Source organism: Geotrypetes seraphini, chromosome 7, assembly GCF_902459505.1.
Source record: "Geotrypetes seraphini chromosome 7, aGeoSer1.1, whole genome shotgun sequence".
Lineage (NCBI taxonomy): Eukaryota > Metazoa > Chordata > Amphibia > Gymnophiona > Dermophiidae > Geotrypetes > Geotrypetes seraphini.
The window spans coordinates 174493236-174512665 of record NC_047090.1 but is presented as its reverse complement, the minus strand read 5'-3'; the positions used below and the strand labels follow the sequence as shown (position 1 = coordinate 174512665).

Below are 19430 nucleotides of genomic sequence, written 5' to 3'. Positions count from 1 at the left end.
TGTACTGATGGATCCAAAACAATCCAACTTCTCTCGGGATCCTCATGTCCCCCTTGAAATGGCTTAAAAATCTGGTGTGGAGATACCCAACACATGCTCAGTGATCTCATAAGCCTTTATTTCCTTCAGAAAGGAGGTTAAAATTAAAAAATTTAAAAATGACAAAGCACTGAGAAGAAATCACATGTCCTCTTTTTGCTTCAGATCACGAGATATAAACATAACATGTTTTTTTTTAAAGTTCCGGGACCTAAGCAGTAAAATCCTTCTAAGCTACCATCTGAAGAATTCATCCAGCAACCCACTCATGTGACTGGCTTCACCCAAAGGCTGAGGAGGTGCCAGAGAGGAGGATAAATCCTTGGAAAATTGTTCCCTGTACACATATGACCTGGTATCGGTGGTGTAGTAAGGGTGGGGGGCGGGAGAGACCGCCCCGGGAGCCATCTTAGTGGGGACGCTGGCACCTCTCATTCTCTCCTTTCAACCCCTCCCCCGCCATGCACTTGTCTTTAGTTCCTCACTCCATGCCTCTAGCTCTTCACCGACGCGGGACCAAGAAGTGACATCAGAGGGAGAGCTGAGACCGGCACGGGCAGCAAGTCGGAGATGCTGCTCGCGCCAGGGAAGTTAAGGAGGTACGGGGGAGGGACGGTGTGTGCACATGGGGTGGGGGAGGGGTGGTGGGTGGAGAAGAGGGCGGACCACCATCGTCCCAGGCACCTCCCATCCTCATACGCTACGTAGCCTGGTCTTCAAGGGTTTCCTCAACATTTTGGAAAACAGTAAGTTCAAATGTTGCAGGAAGAGGAAAGGCTGGGAACCAGGCGACAGGATCTATGGTAACAGTACCTAGCGGATCAGTGATTACCTGTCCACGATGTATCCTCCTTCACAGAGATTGACCAGGATGTACAGTTGCCGCAGGGCAAATTCATACTGAAATTTAAAGAAACAAGTCAGACCTTTCCTCTCTCACCCATTTCTGTGTCAAATACATAGGACCCCCAAACTTTCTCAGAGAGTTCCTTACACATCTTCACAGCTTTCTATCTACAGGAAATGGGCAGACATGAAAAAAATATATACAGATTCTTTTCAGACCCTAGAAGACTTCTTTCAAGAGGGGGAATTTTGGGAGATTAGAGAACCAGCATTATAATACACCCCCCAACTCCATGATTTAACTCTGGTAAGAAAAATATATTTTTTAAAATAAATTCAAGCATAAAGAAAGACTGATGGTGTATTTTATATATATACACACATGGATGAATCAAAAATTAAAGGCAACTCAATGCAACATATATAGACGAACATTGCCTGTTGGACCGTTCATCCCTGCACAGTGCAGCGCTCGGCCTTTAGTCGTGCGGCAGCCACGAGATCAGAAACACGGATGCTCCATTTGCAAGATTGCCCCATCGAAGATCAATGTGCAGTAGTGTGCATTCTTTGGGCAGAGGGAGTGAAACCTTTGGAAATTCACTGTCGGATATTGACATAGCACCATCAATCAATGGAAGGTTTTTGAGTGGGTAAAAAGGTTTAAAGCGGGAAGAACAGGTGTAACCGATGAAGGTCGTTCTGGTTGCCCATCGACATCACACCACGCAAGAGCACATTGACAGGACGGTTGCCTTGATTAGAGAAGACCGACGGATAACGGTGTCTCAATTGGCTGCAAATCTGGATATCAGCTATGGATCTAAATTTGCCCTAACGAATGATGACTTGGGATATAGGAAAGTCTGCACACGATGGGTTCCCAAACAGCTTATTGATTTGCACAAGCAACAGCGTGTGGAGGTTGCGACCCAGTTCCTGAGACGGTATGAAGAAGATCCAAGTATTCTGGCAAGAACTGTCACTATTGACAAGGCAGAGGCACATCACTGCGACCCAGAAATAAAGGAAGCGGTGCTTACCTGGCTTCAGGAGCAGCTGAAAAACTTCTTCTCTGCAGGAATGCAGAAGCTAGTTGAACGATACCACAAATGTGTCGTCTTGCATAGGGACTATGTGGAAAAGCGATATGTTCAAATGCTCAGTTACTTTTATTAAAGCCGTTAAATGTACTTTGCCTTTACTTTTTGATTTACCCTCATATAAACATGCCATCAGTCTTTCTTTCTGCTTGAATATATATAAATAAAATACATTTTAACAGTAGCCCTCATGGGCTCACCGTTGGAGAGTGCCAGTTGAAACAGCGAGTTTTGAAGTGCTGCAGAGCTGCCTCGTAGCAGTTGTATTTGCTGATGTCCAGTCTGTCTGTCAGGACTTGCTTGGTCCGTTCTTCTGATCCAGTCACTGAAAGCACAATCTTCCTCATAGATACTCTGATGAGATCTCGAGTCTGTACACAAACACAGGAAAATGAAACACATGGTTTGTCTGAGGACATCATTCTCTATCATCAATTTCCCTCTATCTAGAACTGTTTTCCCAAACTAATGAGATAGCTCTATCCCCTGCAATGCAGCTCTGGGTCAGCAGGGGTCACCCTTGCGCTTAGAACTGTAACTCCTCTCCTCCATTGAGTGTATTTAGATCAATGCTGTCTTGTTAAAATGTTTATTTTATTTTTATTTTTCCTCTAACTCTACTTTTCACTTCTCTATTACCCTCCAGGTACTTTAGTTAGATTGTGAGCCTTTGGGACAGTAAGGGAATTTTTCAAGTACCTTTCTTATTTCTAATCTTAATGTATATTTTCTGTAAACCGCTTAGAACCTAACGGATGTAGCGGTATATAAGAAATAAATTACATTACATTACATTACATCAGTCAGGGGAGGACGGGTGGGGGGGTTCTTTTATCTGGTTTTATTTCCTGATGAATATGTTGGATGGGGGAGGGGTTTTTATTCTTTCTGTATTACTATTGATTGATTATAAGTGCATATTATGATTATTAATATATGTATGTATATTGTTTTGCACTTTTGTTAGTTTTGAACATTTAATTCAAGATTTAACAACAACAACAAAAATTGCATTAAAAGATATTCTACAGGAAAATTACAACTGCATTTCAATAAATGCAGTGGAATAGTAAGGGGGGAGGCAAGACTGCCCCAGGCACCATCTTGGTGGGGGTGATGGCACTTCTACGCCCCCCCCCCATCACACTCCCACCCTCCCTTCCCCGCTCCTCCCGTGCTTCTTTAAAATTTTTGCCAGCACAATCCTGCTGCTCACGGTGGCCTGGCTCCCTTTGAAATCACTTCCAGGTCACGAGGCCAGGAAGTGATGCTAGAGGGAAAGCTAATGCGAGCAGCAGGCTGGAGAAGCTGCTTGCGCCAGCGAAGATTTTAAGAGGTACGGGGGTGGGATGAGAGAGCATGAGTGGGGGGAAGGGGTTGGTGTGGAAGGTGGGTGGACAGGAAGGACTGCCCCTAGGCGCCTCATAACCTCGCTATGCCACTGAGTCATATTAGGAAGGGTCAACCCAGTCTGGTAAAAAAAAAAAAAAAAAAGGGGCGTCGGGTAGCATCCCCACTGTGCTGAAGACATGCAAGGGATAACACTCAAACAGCTGTGCCTGCAGAACAAATTAGAAAGGTGTGTTAGACTGCCCTCTCTGTCTGCTGGCGACACTGCACACATTACAAAGCTTTCAAATTTTGCAGCCTTTGAATTCGGTTCCGACGCCGCTGCATTTTAAAACTCTGGTGAGATGTGCTGATGCCGTGTTCAGCCAGCGCCAGATGGGCCGACATCTAAAAGCAAAGGCCAATATTTGAAGAAAGCTGATCGCCTGTCCTAGGGGCCTGAAACACCACAATTTTATGGCCGCTATCCAACTTTAGGGTCTAACATTACATATTTTAACCCAGGAAATCAACCTTGATAGCCCAACTCCCTTCTACTGGCGTGACCCTGACCAATGTTTGGGCATCAAGTTAAATCAGGTGACTACGTAAGGAAGTTCTTCTTCACCCAGAGAGGGGTAGAAAACTGGAACGCTCTTCCGGAGTCTGTTATAGGGGAAAACACCCTCCAGGGATTCAAGATAAAATTGGACAAGTTCCTGCTAAACTGGAACGTACGCAGGTGAGGCTGGACTCATTTAGAGCACTGGTCTTTGACCTGGGGGGCCGCCGCGTGAGCGGACTGCTGGGCACGATGGACCACTGGTCTGACCCAGCAGCGGTAATTCTTATGTTCTTATGACTGTTTTAGGTGTTCTGCAAGGGTAAATGTGTATTTGCGCAGGTCTAAGTCTTTATCATCTATACGTAACATCTGAGCCATGAAAAACTATAGATTGAAGGCAGATTCCAAAGGCTGCCACCGGTATTCCGATAACATCTTGGGGTGCGTCCTGATTAAGGGGCTCAATTTCAAAAAACGTCCGAAAGGGTCTAAAGGGGTAGATGGATGTTTTTCTTGCCAAATCCTTCCAATTCGCTATTTCTGAAACCTGTTTTCTAGAAGGATTTTTAGGCTGTTCATCTGCAGTTGGTCTAAATCTCAAGGGGGCGTGTTCGAGGTATGGTGTGGGCGGGACTAGGGAGGGCTTATGACTTGGACGTTTTTCTGCCGTAATTGGACATTGAAGAATACGTCCAGGACACAGTTTGGACATCTGGGGTTAGACCTGTTTAAAAACGAATAAATGCCCAAAATTAGCCCAAACTGACCAGATGATCACAAAGGATGTAAACATGACCCCTAGTGGTCACTGAACCCCAAAGACTATCTTTTCTTCATGCTTACCATCAGATGATCTTTCATTTGCTTGACGATCTTCCTAGCTGTAAAGATATCATTTGTGGCCATCAATTTCCGTCTCAGGATTTCCAGAGGCACATCGGGACTGGCAACAAGGTCCAGGTGCTTTACTGGTGGAAGGGAAACGGGAGAGGCCGGCTTCTTTCCCATCCCTTGGAATTGCATCAGCTTCATTCGAGAGATAGTCTGCAGAATAAAAACAGAGAGAGTCATAGAAAAAGATGGGACTGATTTCAGCAGATGATATGTTTAACACCTTGTATGCCAAAATTCTGCTACTACTGTTGCTGTTGGATGCCCTCAACTTGTGCTCAAGTCCTAGCGACTTGATGAATTGCCGATCTAAAAAGAAATCGGTTTTGTGCTAGTCCGGAAAGGTCCTCCAGCGTCATCCCCATGGTCGTTTTCAACATTTCCAGCCATCTGATTGTCGGTCGCCCTCTTCGCCTCCTTCAATCTTTCCAAACATGATGTCCTTCTCCAACGATCTTTCTCTTCTGATGGTGTGACCAAAATAAGACAGTCGTAACTTCATCATTTGGGCTTCAAGTGACATACTACTATTTATTATTTCTACAGCGCTACCACAAACACACAGCGTTGTACACTAAACACGCAAAAGATGGTTCCTGCTTGAAAGAGTTTACAATCTAAATTATGACAGATACATAGAACACAGGGTGACTCAAAACTCGAGGTCATATCATATAAAAATGCAGTGTCAAAGCCAGAGATCAGCTGGGGCTCCGGTAGAACACATAGGCTGCCCCTTTTAGGGAGTGAAGTCATCCGTTGTCAGCTCTCTTACCTAGAGGGCGACCAAACCTGAATTTGTGGCTGAAATTTGCTGCTCGTTTTCACTGAAACCGAAGTTGAAACTGTCACCTTGCTCCCCCCAGCACCATGTCAACTGGAGGAGAGGTACTTAAAGAGTGTATCAGCTCCCTCTGAAGTCCTGTCCTAATGCATTTCTGCAAATGAGTGTCTGTAATCACACAAATTATTTTTTGTAGACGAATCTCCACAATGAGTCCCTGCACGTGTGTACGGATATTGAGAGACGTTATCCGGATCATGCTCCCGAGTATCGACTCCTCTTTTGCTTACACTGTCTTTACAATTTGGAATAATCTACCTGTTTCCATTAGGACTGGTATCAATTATTTAAGGTTTTGTAAACATTTGAAAAGTTTGTTATATGACTACTTCCAATATTCATGGTATGATGATAATTATTGATTGCTTTTATAGTTTCCAATAGATTTTACGGCCTTGAACTTTTTTGGCATCGTGCGATTAATAAGTTGTTTATTAGATTAGATTAGATTAGTATCCTGGCTAGCAGTGCTTATCTGGACAGTAGGTGCTGTTATCCGGAGAAGTACTTTGGAATATTGATCCCAATATTGTCGATATTCTAGGTATCTTCTGAGTAGGATTTCCTGGGCAGTACTAGCTCTGGACATTCCAGAGAGAAACTCCAGAGCAATCACCACCGAATGCACTCAGTGTGGCAATACAAAGGTCACTGCATTACCAGCTAAATTTAACATTTAACTCAAAAAGGAGCAAGGATTTTTGATTTATTTAGCGCCTATCAAAGTTATCTAAGCAGTTTTCAATCAGATACTCAAGCATTTTCCCTTAACTTCCCGGTGGACTCACGATCTATCTAACAATGGAGGATTGAGTGACTTGCCCACCACCATCAAATCAAGTTTTCTCCATATTACAGGAAAAAAAAAACAACCAGTAGGATGCTGCCATCAGGAACTCACCTTATTTCCATACTGCATCACGTGGCTGGTGTTGGTGAGTTTTTTCACTAGTTGAAACTGCTTGTGAAGAGTCTCTATTGTCAAGTCCTCCTGTAAAAAGAAAGAAAAAAAAAAAACCTCCACTCAAACAACAACAGAGAAAATTTAAAAAGGCCCAGAGGAGAGCCATGCTGTGAGCATCTGCTGCCTGAGGTGAGGAATGAGATGACGGACTTCCTCTCCCCAAAATCCCCCAAGACACCCAAAGGAGGTATGTTCAGAAAACGACAGACACCAACACCCTCCCTTCACCATTTGATTGGACTAAGTCAACACATTTCTTGATACCTTTTCTCAGAGCAGGCAGGTCTCGCTCGCTTTTAATTACTTTCAGTTCAATCAGAAGCAGGCTGTGATTTGGTGTCATGAGACTTCATTTACGTGGTCAGGATTTCTCCCCTATTTGTAGGCCTTTGGCTCACAAGAGGTGGATTTTAATGGTGTTGGGTAGTCTTTAAAAAAAAATGCTATAGGGCAGTTTGGAACAGCTATTCTCCCTAAACTGAGTTTGGAAGAGAAGGTGTAACAAGCCAATTGATTCTATCTACGTTTCCCCTGCAGCCGAAACACAAAATGTGGCCATGTTAGGGAATCTTACAGGAAGATTTAAGGACTTTGATCTACAGATAGTTTATCGTAGATCTAAAAATCTGAAGGAAATATTATGTCCTGCTTTACTTCCATCTCCAGAAGCGATTGATATCACTGGGGAAAAGGGGCATGTACCCTGTGGCTCATGCCAAATGTGTCCGATTATGGAAAGTACTAGAGTCTTCATTAACCCAAGTGATAAAAAACAATATAGGTTAAACCATGCTTCTAATTGTAAAACTGTGGGGGGGGTAATATACATTCTTAAATGTCCCTGTAATTTCATTTATGTAGGACAAACATCTAGAACATTTAATATTCGACTAAATGAACACAAAAGTAACGTTATGAGGGAGGTTTTAACAGCATCGCTTGCAAAACACTGCAAAGAATATAAACATGAATTTGCCTCTTTGAAAGCTTTAATTTTAGCTGTAATACCGAAAGGGAGGAGAGGGGAGGGATTTTAAAAACATGTTGGCCCAGAAAGAACAACGCTGGATTTTCAGATTAAACACAATTGAACCCTGGTCTCAATAAAGCTTTAGAATGGCAGCATTTTTTATTGACTTTTCATTAGTGAAAGCTACGGCTGGGGTTTTCTCCCCCCCCCCGTTGCTTTTGTTTTATTTTTTAAGACAGTCATGCATGAATATGTTACTGCTTCTTTAAGAATTGCTAATGAGGCGTGAACACGTGGATGCTTTCATGTTATCTTTTAAGTAAATCACTCTGCCCTGTTGGCTTGTTGCTCTGAACTGGCAAGAATGTATGCACAGCCTAGATAAGGTAATAATGCTTGTTTTGGAAGAAGTTATAAGTATTTACTTAGTTTATTTTTAAAATATTAATTGCTCTACTTTTTACTTTCCCAGCATTGCTTTTTTCCCCGACGCAGTGGGGATGTACCTTAACCCCGCGAAAAGTAGGCCATGTTGGATTGAGACTGAGTAGTACGCAACGGTCCTGGTTCTAAAAGAGCATAAAGGCAAAAGCTAAGTACTTTTGATTTTTTTTTAGGAAAAAAGTCCTAACTGTCCTTAAACATTTCAAAAGTCTAAATGAAGCTAAAAAAGTTTACAACGTTTGCTAGGGTACTTTTGAGACAGTACTTTAAAGCACTAGTACATTTTTGTCGGTTCTGAGTTTTCCAGAATGTACTGTAAGGTTTAACTGGTCTTGAATGTTGATGAATTATTAACCCTTTATGAACTTAAGTAACAAGATTAGAAGGCAATAATAATCAGTCAGGTATTTTAGCAATAATTAATTGAAGATTGAAGAAATAAAAGATTAATGTTAAGATTAAGGTAGGGAGGATGGGTTCAAGCCAGTGATGTTAATAGGAGCGAGAGGAGAAAAATCACTCTTCTCTTTGAAAGAACCCTGAATGGGCAAAACCCCATAATATGAGGCTTGTCCCTGCTTATAAAAAAAAAAAAAACAACCAAAAAACAGATAAAAAGAAAACAAGCTAAATAAGTACCTTCAGTGTCATTTTGGTTTATACCGATGGTTTTGCAAATTATATTTAATTGATAGGTTACCATCAGGTTTTCTTTATTTATTTTTGTATAACATGTTAGGGAATCTGACATGCACAAGAACAACCCCCCCCCCCCAAAAAAAAAAATAAAAACCCTCCAGGATTGGAACAGCAAGTAAAGATCTACTTGCTATCCCAGTTCTGGAGGTCTTTAGTGCTTTTTTTTTTTTGTGGTGGAGGTGGGATGTTAAGGGAAAGGGATTGGGACTTGTATACCGTCCTTTTGTAGTTATATAACTACACTCAAAGCGGTTTTACTTCAAGCATTTACTTCAAACGTACGTCAATCATTTTCACTGTCTATCCCAGTGGTCTTACAATCTCTCTAATGTACTTGGGGCAGTGGAGGATTAAGGCCAGGATACACGGGCCTGATCCGGGCAGGTCTGACGAATTCTGCAAACTCTAACATGCAGATGAGGGTGATCGGAGGAACGCCCCCATCCGCAGGCATGGATCGCGCTATAGCGATTCCCGCGCATGCGCAGACCATCCGGGCCATTGGAGTTGGTTTTTGTTCTCCTATTTTTTAACAGTGAGCACAGCCAGGGAACCTAAAAGTGCTGTCTGCCCCAAACACACCTGCCTTCCAGCTCCGAACCCGAACACCCTGCCTGCTTGCCCCGACTCTCCCACCCTTCCCCGCACTGCAAGCCCGTGATTTCAGCCCATGGGCTTAAGCGGGTTAAAACCACGGGCTCCCAAAAGTTCCTCGATCGCCTATTGTTTTTTTAATAGGCGATCGAGGAACTTTTGGGAGCCCGTGGTTTTAACCTACTTAAGCCTGTGGGTTAACACCACGGGCTTGCAGTGCGGGGAAGGATGGGAGAGTTCGGGCCAGTAAGGCAGGCAGCGTGTTCGGGTCTATAGGATAGGGGCTGACAGGGCACAGAGCAGGGCGGCAGAAGGCAGGGCAGCCAGAAAGGGCTTCAGCGACTGGTCCTCAGCAGTCGCTTTTTTTTTGATCGGCCTGCCCAGTTTGTGTTGCAGGGTTTTCTTTAGTGAATCACGCCCTGCCTATTTTGCATGCCATTGCCCTCATTTGCATAGTCGGAAGACAGGTAAGTGAATCGGGCCGAGGTCGCAAACCGATCGGTACACGATCGGTTTGCTTAGTGAATTTGGGCCCAAGTGGCTTGCCCAGGGTCACAAGGAACAGTGCAGGGTTTGAACCCACAACCTCATGGTGCTGAGGCTGTAACTCTAACCACTACACCACACTCTCCTCCAATACAGTTAGATACAGGCACATTTGATAGAGTGTGGGAGCCTGCCAGGACAAATAGGGAAAAATACTTGAGTACCTGAATGTACATCACTTAGGTTATAAATGTTATATACATAAATAATAAATAGAAGCGAGCCAAGTATAGAACAATGAAGCCATTGTGACATCACTAATGAGGCTGGTTCTTATTGGTGGAATGAGGCATTATGACATCAGGGAAAGGGTTTGGGACTTATATACCACCTTTTTGTAGTTATACAACCACACTCAAAGTGGTTTACATACAGGTACTTCAAGCATTTTCCCTCTCTGTCTAATGTGCCTGGGGCAGTGGAGGATTAAGTGACTTGCCCAGGGTCACAAGGAGCAATACTGGGGTTTGAACCCACAAACTCAGGTTGCTGAGGCTGTAGCTCTAACCACTGCGGCACACTCTCCTCCAATACAATGTCAGAAGCGAGCCAAGTATAGACAATGAAGCCATTGTGACATCACTAATGAAGCTGGTTCTTATTGGTGGAATGAGGCATTATGACATCAGGGAAAGGGTTTGGGACTTATATACCACCTTTTTGTAGTTATATAACCACACTCAAAGTGGTTTACATACAGGTACTTCAAGCATTTTCCCTCTCTGTCTAATGTGCCTGGGGCAGTGGAGGATTAAGTGACTTGCCCAGGGTCACAAGGAGCAATACTGGGGTTTGAACCCACAAACTCAGGTTGCTGAGGCTGTAGCTCTAACCACTGCGGCACACTCTCCTCCAATACAATGTCAGAAGCGAGCCAAGTATAGACAATGAAGCCATTGTGACATCACTAATGAAGCTGGTTCTTATTGGTGGAATGAGGCATTATGACATCAGGGAAAGGGTTTGGGACTTATATACCACCTTTTTGTAGTTATATAACCACACTCAAAGTGGTTTACATACAGGTACTTCAAGCATTTTCCCTCTCTGTCTAATGTGCCTGGGGCAGTGGAGGATTAAGTGACTTGCCCAGGGTCACAAGGAGCAATACTGGGGTTTGAACCCACAAACTCAGGTTGCTGAGGATGTAGCTCTAACCACTGCGGCACACTCTCCTCCAATACAATGTCAGAAGTGAGGCAAGTATAGAACAATGAAGCCATTATGACATCACTGATGAGGTTGGCTCTTATTGGTGGAATGAGGTATTATGACATCAGGGAAAGGGACTGTCTTTTCCTCACAGAAACCTGGCTAACCTTCGACTCAGACCCCAGAATAACTGAAGTCTGTCCACAAGGATACAAAATTACAGTGGTCTGCAGAGAAAAAAAAAGAGGCGGAGGCCTAGCAATCTTAACCAAGTTTCCAAGTTTCCAAGTTTATTGGTTTTTAATATCCCGACCATCAAACAATTATCTGGCCGGTTTACAATAAAAATTATATATAAAAAAAAAAAAAAAAGCATTAAAAGTAGCAGTATGTGCAAAAAGATGTGTTAAGTTAAACATAAATGACAAAGACTTGACGAACTGGAGTGTGAGGGCAGTAACAGCGGAAGGGGAAAAAGTTACATTGTATAGATGAAAAGGAGAGAGTGGGGGGGAGGATTGAACAAAAGGGAGGGGAATATTAAGATAATGGAAGTTTGCTGACCGAAGGAAGAGAGAGAAGATGCTTTTAGGTTTGATTAAAAGCATCTCGAAATAAGAAAGTCTTTAGATTGATCTTGAATTTGACCTAACCCTTAATATAATTGAGATAACATCTAACCCGTACATGGACCTATTAGCTTGCCAACTCTCAAGCACCACACTAAAAAACACACTAAACTGCATGCTCTGCTACATAGCGCCGGGAAACTGGTCTTTAGCAAGAACCGAAGTGGAAGACTTCATATACCAAAACTCACTAATAGCAATCTACAACTTACTCCTAGGAGACCTAAATCTACACCTAGATGATCAATCATCCAAACAAGTAGACAACTTTATCTCATTTCTCAAAGCCTTATCCTTCCAAATGCTAAATCCACAAACAACTCATGAAAAAGGCCACCAACTTGACATTGCAGCCTTCATGACCCACCAACCATCCTTAACAGAAATTCATACATCTAACGGAACATGGTCCAGATCCATCTGGTCAGACCACTACACCTACACTTTCAATATCAACTGGACCAAAAACAAAAAAAAAACTATAACAAAACTCAATAAAGTAACATACACCTCACGCAAACACATCGAACCCTCTATATTCTGGTCTAAAATAGATGAAACTATTCTAGAAAACAACCCCGAGGACTTCATCTTACATTGGGAAAGACTATGCTCCAACACCCTTGATGATTTAGTCCCACTGCAAACCAAATCCAAACCCAGCAGGAGATCAGATAAATAGTTCGACTCCGAATTGCTACAACTCAAAAGACAATGTAGACGATTAGAGAGAAAATGGAGAAAAATCGAACTCGGATCATACAAAATCCGCCTGGAAAAGAATCAATAAACAATACAAATCACAATTAAAGGACAAGAGAAAAGCACACTACACCAACCTAATAGGCACTGAAATCCAAGACACCAAAAAACTATTCCAAATTCTAAAAACCCTAACCGACACCAAACCCTACCTGACCACTAACAATACTACCCCCCCTCAGCCACTCTATTAGCAGAACACTTCCAAAATAAAATTACCAATGCAAGAGCTACCCTCAATGACACCTCTACCAATCCTAACGAATTCACAATTCTCCCCATAGATAGAGATTCTACTGCAGCAAACAGAATATGGTCTTAATTTCCCAACATACAATGGTCCGAATTCAACAAATACTACAAAAAATACAGCCATGCATTCTGTGACCTCAACAACTGTCCTCCATATCTCCTAAAAACATCCAGCACAAAATTCCACGCTCTTCTTCTAAACTGGATACAAACCTTGCTAATAAACGGCCACTACCCTACCAACCTCAGCGAAATCATCACCACCCCGATCCTCAAAGACCCCAAAGGACCGATTGACCAAAAAGCCAACTACAGACCCATTGCCTCTATTCCACTCTACATCAAAATAATAGAAGGACTAGTTGCCAAATTCCTCTCCAATTACCTAGAAAACCATAACATACTCCATCCCACACAATCTGGCTTTAGAAACAACTTCAGAACGGAAACACTACTAGGATCTCTCTTGGACACAGCCAGACAACATCTCAGCACAGGAAAAAAAACGATGCTCATACAACTAGACCTGACCGCTGCATTCGACTTGGTGGACCATAACATACTACTACAAATCCTAGAAACAATAGGTATCACAGATAAAGTATACACATGGTTTGAAGGATTCCGTAAATCAAGAACCTATAGAGTAAAATCAGACAAACAAAAATCTGAACCTTGGTTAAACCCCTGCGGAGTTCTCCAGGATCCCCTCTATCCCCGACTCTCTTCAATCTCTATACAGCCTCCCTCAGCTCTCACCTGGACAAACAAGGCATAACCTCCTACAGCTATGCCGATGACATTAACATTCTCATACCCTTCGATCAACCAGAACTCTCCATGACAAACACAATATACCAAACACTAAAATCAATAGCAACCTGGATGAAAGATCACAAACTCAAATTGAACCCAGATAAAACTAAATTCATCCTCCTAGAAAACAACAAAATACCAACCATAACCAACATTGAAATCAACGCAATCAACTATCCCATACAAACCACCCTAAAACTGCTAGGAATAACTATTGACAGATGCTGCACCATGCAAGCGCAAATCAATAAAACAATACAAAAGTCATTCTTAGTCATGAGGAACTTAAGACAAGTTCGGAAATTCTTCGAGAAAACTCAATTCCGGCTCATAGTTCAGTCCTTAATACTAGGCCTACTTGACTATTGTAATATCCTCTACCTCTCATGCCCTACAACCATAATAAAATAACTACTACAAACTATCCAAAAGAAAGCACTAAGACTCATCTACTCATTAAAGAAACATGATCACATTACAGAAGCATATCTCCAATCTCATTGGCTTCCGATCCCAGCAAGAATACAATTTAAATTCTACTGTCTACTATTTAAGACTTTATATGGAGACAGCCCAAACTACCTGAATAACCGCCTCATCCACAACACCTCAACCAGACATAGGAAAACTCACACCCCATTCTCATACCCCCCCAATTAAGGAGGTCAAACGGAAAAAACTATATGATGGCCTCCTGGCCACTCAAGCAGCTAATCTAGACAACCAAATCGCCAATCTACTGACGGCATCCCTCGACTACAAGACTTTTAGAAAAGAAATAAAGACCATACTCTTCAAGAAAACTCTGAAAAAAGAAATAATACCGCAAGTTTCAAACTCCACCTCTCACTAAAGCCAACTACCCCAAACAATTAACCTTACCCATTTCTTACTCTCTTTGAAAATGACCAATTTTTTTTTTTTCTTTGTAAGTTCTTGTTGTAATACATCTTGGATAATTTTTTTGTAATCCGCCTTGAACTGCAAGGTAATGGTGGAATAGAAATCCCTAATGTAATGTAATGTATACACTTCTCCCTCTGTATTCGCTGTGATAGGGGATTAACAGAACCGCAAATACAGAAAAACCGTGAATAACTTTTTCATATGTTATTCGCTGTTTCTATTAAAAACCATCGTGAATATGGTGAAACCGCAAATAACATGGTGGGAGACCTGGCCTGTTCCAAGCGATTTCTCTATGCAAGCTGATGTAATTTGGGGGAAAGAGCCAGCAAGCTAAAAACCGTGAATAATCGAAACTGCGAATGCTGAAACCGCGAATACGGAAGGAGAAGTGTACTGCCTTTTTGTAGTTTTACAACCACACTCAAAGCGGTTTACATACAGGTACTCAAGCATTTTCCCTGTCTGTCTAATGTACCTGGGACAGTGGAGGATTAAGTGACAAGGAGCAGTGCGGGGTTTGAACCCACAACCTTAAGGAGCTGAGGCTGTAGCTCTAATCACTACACCACACTCTCCTCCATTGTCCTTTAAAAAAAATCCACACCTTTGTACCAGTATGTTAATACTTTGACTTAAGACTGTGGATCTTGGTGTTTTATTTTTCCTCACTATATGCCTTCACTTGGGTGCCCATCCTCCCTCACTTTAATTGAGCCACTATAGCAAATAATGACGCTTTCAAATTTTATAAACAGGGCAGCCTGGAGGTTACATTAAAGTTCTGTGTTCAAATCCAGCAGCATGAACACTTGCGGTTACCTTGGGAAAGTCATTCTGGGGCTAATATTCAAACAGGGTTTTGCCCCAGTTGTCAAAGGGAAACAGATGTGCTCTGTTGCTTTGGATCTTGGCCTTTATCTCATCTTCCTTCAGGTAATGAAGCACAGATAGGAATTTCCATTTTTTGCACATGATTTACCTTTCCTGCCCTAAAGCACAGCCCGAGAAGTAAATCTTCCATGCAAGCAAACAGCCTACTTTTAGTTGAATGGAGGGAGGGCAATTTTCAGAACGCTGATTTACATGCATCAATGGCTTTGAAAATGATCCTCCCCAAAACCGAATGCTTTGTGTATCCTGTTTGCAGCTGGGCTCTCCGCTCCTTTATACAGGACTTTACATAAGAACATAAGAAGTTGCCTCCGCTGAGGCAGACCAGAGGTCCATCTTGCCCAGCGGTCCGCTCCCGCGGCGGCCCATCAGGCCTATTGCCTGAACAGTGGTCTCTGACTAATTTTATAAATTACCTCTAATCCTATCCCTATAACCTACCTCTACTCCTATCTGTACCCCTCAATCCCTTTGTCCTCCAGGTATCTACCCAAACCTTCTTTGAAGCCATGTAGCGTGCTCCTGCTTATCACATCCTCCGGTAGCGCGTTCCATGTATCCACCACCCTCTGTGTGAAAAAGAACTTCCTGGCGTTTGTTCTAAACCTCTCCCCTTTCAATTTCTCTGAGTGCCCCCTTGTACTTATTGATCCCCTTAATTTGAAAAATCTGTCCCTGTCTACTTTTTCTATGCCCTTCATGATCTTGAAGGTTTCTATCATGTCCCCTCTAAGTCTCCGCTTTTCCAGGGAGAAAAGCCCTAGCTTTTTCAGTCTGTCAGTATATGAGAGGTCCTCCATACCCTTTATTAGCTTAGTTGCTCTTCTCTGGACTCTCTCAAGTACCACCATGTCCTTCTTGAGGTACGGCGATCAGTACTGGACACAGTACTCCAGGTGCGGGCGCACCATTGCACGATACAGTGGCAGGATGACTTCCTTCGTCCTGGTCGTGATGCCTTTCTTAATGATACCCAACATTTTGTTCGCTTTCCTTGAGGCTGTGGCGCACTGCGCCGACGCCTTCAATGTTGTGTCCACCATCGCTCCCAGGTCTCTTTCAAGGTTGCTCACCCCTAGCGGTGATCCCCCCATTTTGTAAGTGAACATCGGGTTCTTCTTCCCTACATGCATGACCTTGCATTTCCCTATGCTGAAGCTCATTTGCCACTTTTTGGCCCACTCTTCCAGCGTTGACAACAAATATGCATACAGTTCAAGAGGCCCATGCCCCTAAGAGCTTACAGACAACAGTCCCAGAAAGCTGCAACACTTAGGCCCTCTTTTACAAAGGCGCGCTAAGCGTTTTAGCACGCGCTGAATCAACGCGTGCGCTAATCGCTAACGTGTCCATAGGATAACATGCACGCGTTAGCGTTTAGCGTGTATTTAGCATGCGCTAAAATGCATAGCGCACCTTTGTAAAAGAGGGGGTTAGTGTTGGATTATTGAGTGAAATGGCTCAGTCACAATCCAGAGATCTGCAAACTAGGAGGCGTTAATTCCCATATGAGAATCTGTAATTAACACCTCCTTGCAATTGTAAAGTGGCATGCAATCAGGGCCTTCAGGAGATTCGCCCCAGCCCCCAAGGGCACTGCTCTGAATTTGATTGGTTGAGCAGGCAACAGGCAGATGCCGCTCAGCCAATCAAATTCAGATCAGTGCTGTCAGGGCCTTCAGGGGGGTTCAGAGAATCACACTTATACTAAGGATAAGGACACATACAATCGCTCCTATTAGCAGCTATGTTCCAAATGGAAACACAGGAGACCTCAGAGACACTGCAAGGCCATACTCCTCACCCCCCCACACACACACGGGCTCACACATACATACCCCGAGCACTCCAAAACAAGAAAACAACAAAGAAAGTGGAGAAAAAGCCTCATTTCAGCTTCATTTGGCAAAAAAACCTCTACTTTGTTGAAAACACTCAAGAGTTGAAAATACTTGCACACAAGTGCTAAACAAATACTTCTGTTCTGTGTTCACAGAAGAAAATCCTGGAGAAGGACCGAGATTGTCTGGCATAGTTACATGAGAAAATGGAGTAGATTCTGCGCCGTTAACGGAGGAGGGTGTTTATGAGCAACTTGAAAAACTGAAGGTGGACAAAGCGATGGGACCAGACGGGAGCTCAGAGAGGTTCTGGCGAGTCCTATTAAAGACTTGTTCAACAAATCTCTAGAGACGGGAGTGATTCCTGGGGATTGGAGGAGAGCGGATGTGGTCCCTATTCATAAAAGTGGTCACAGGGATGAAGCAGGAAACTACAGGCCGGTGAGCCTCACTTCAGTTGTTGGAAAAATAATGGAAGTGTTGCTGAAAGAAAGGATAGTGTACTTCCTTGAATCTAATGGGTTACAGGATCCGAGGCAACATGGCTTTACAAAAGGTAAATCGTGCCAAACGAACCTGATTGAATTTTTTGATTGGGTGACCAGAGAGCTGGATCGAGGACATATGCTAGATATAATTTACTTGGATTTCAGCAAAGCCTTTGATACAGTTCCTCATAGGAGGCTGTTGAACAAACTTGAAGGGCTGAAGTTAGGACCCAAAGTGGTGAACTGGGTCAGAAACTGGCTGTCGGACAGATGTCAGAGGGTGGTGCTTAATGGAAGTCGCTCGAAGGAAGGAAAGGTGACTAGTGCTCCCTCAGGGTTCGGTGCTGGGGCCAATCCTGTTCAATATGTTTGTGAGTGACATTGCTGAAGGGTTAGAAGGAAAACTGTGCCTTTTTGCAGATGATACCAAGATTTGTAACAGAGTAGACACCGAAGAGGGAGTGGAAAATATGAAAAAGGATCTGCAAAAGTTAGAGGAATGGTCTAATGCCTGGCAACTAAAATTCAATCCAAAGAAATGCAGAGTAATGCATTTGGGGATTAATAATAAGAAGGAACCGTATATGCTGGGAGGAGAGAAGCTGATATGCACGGACGGGGAGAGGGACCTTGGGGTGATAGTGTCTGAAGATCTAAAGGCGAAAAAACAGTGTGACAAGGCAGCAGATGCTGCCAGAAGGATGCTGGGCTGTATAAAGAGAGGCGTAGTCAGTAGAAGGAAGAAGGTGTTGATGCCCCTGTACAGGTCATTGGTAAGGCCCCACTTGGAGTATTGTGTTCAGTTTTGGAGACCGTATCTGGCGAAGGACGTAAGAAGACTTGAGGCGGTCCAGGGAGGGCGACGAAAATTATAGGAGGTTTGCGCCAGAAGACGTATGAGGAGAGACTGGAAGCCCTGAATATGTATACCCTAGAGGAAAGGAGAGACAGGGGAGATATGATTCAGACGTTCCAATACTTGAAGGGTATTAACGTAGAACAAAATCTTTTCCAGAGAAAGGAAACTGGTAAAACCAGAGGACATAATTTGAGGTTGAGGGGTGGTAGATTCAGGGTCAATGTTAGGAAATTCTACTTTACGGAGAGGGTAGTGGATGCCTGGAATGCGCTCCCGAGAGAGATGGTGGAGAGTAAAACTGTGACTGAGTTCAAAGAAGCGTGGGATGAACACAGAGGATTTAGAATCAGAAAATAATATTAAATATTGAACTAAGGCCAGTACTGGGCAGACTTGCACGGTCTGTGTCTGTATATGGCCGTTTGGTGGAGGATGGGCTCCGGAGGGCTTCAGTGGCTGGGAGGGTGTAGATGGGCTGGAGTAAGTCTTAACAGAGATTTCGGCAGTTGGAACCCAAGCACAGTACCGGGTAGAGCTTTGGATTCTTGCCCAGAAATAGCTAAGAAGAAAAAATTTAAAAATTTAAATTGAATCAGGTTGGGCAGACTGGATGGACCATTCGGGTCTTTATCTGCCGTCATCTACTATGTTACTATGTTATGTGGTGATACTTATAGATGAAAAAGCCAGCAGTGTAGCAGCCCTCAGAGGAACCACCCATATACAAAGGCACGCCCCAAGTCGAAAAAAACCAACAACTGTGTGACCAGGATCTGGGTTTTTTTTTATATGGGTCTTTTCCATCTATAAGTATCACTATGTGTGTGCAAGAATTTTCAACAGAGTTTTTTTGCCAAATGAAGCAGAACTCAGGCTTTTTCTCCACATTCTTTGTTGTTTTCTTGTTTTGGAGTGCTCGGGGGGTGTATGTGTGAGCGCGTGGGGGGGGGGGGGTGTGGCCTTGCAGCGTCTCTGAGGTCTCCTGTGTTTCCATTTG

The 19430-nt window shown here is 43.3% G+C and overlaps 1 protein-coding gene and 1 long non-coding RNA gene across 5 annotated transcripts in view; one reads left to right on the top strand and one right to left on the bottom strand.

Moving 5' to 3' along the window:
* The window catches only part of LGMN (legumain), an 84378-nt gene that overhangs the window by 5409 nt on the left and 59539 nt on the right, over window positions 1–19430 (bottom strand). For all 4 annotated transcript variants that reach the window (XM_033951243.1, XM_033951242.1, XM_033951240.1 and 1 more), the window contains 4 exons: window positions 6519–6608; window positions 4726–4926; window positions 2189–2359; window positions 872–939 (listed from right to left, as the gene is read on the bottom strand). In XM_033951243.1, the coding sequence (XP_033807134.1) occupies window positions 872–939; window positions 2189–2359; window positions 4726–4926; window positions 6519–6608 (530 nt within the window). The remainder of the gene's footprint in view (window positions 1–871; window positions 940–2188; window positions 2360–4725; window positions 4927–6518; window positions 6609–19430) is intronic.
* Window positions 7873–8623, top strand: LOC117363472. Its single transcript, XR_004540067.1, has 2 exons — window positions 7873–7937; window positions 8024–8623. It is a non-coding gene; the product is annotated as an uncharacterized LOC117363472 (long non-coding RNA).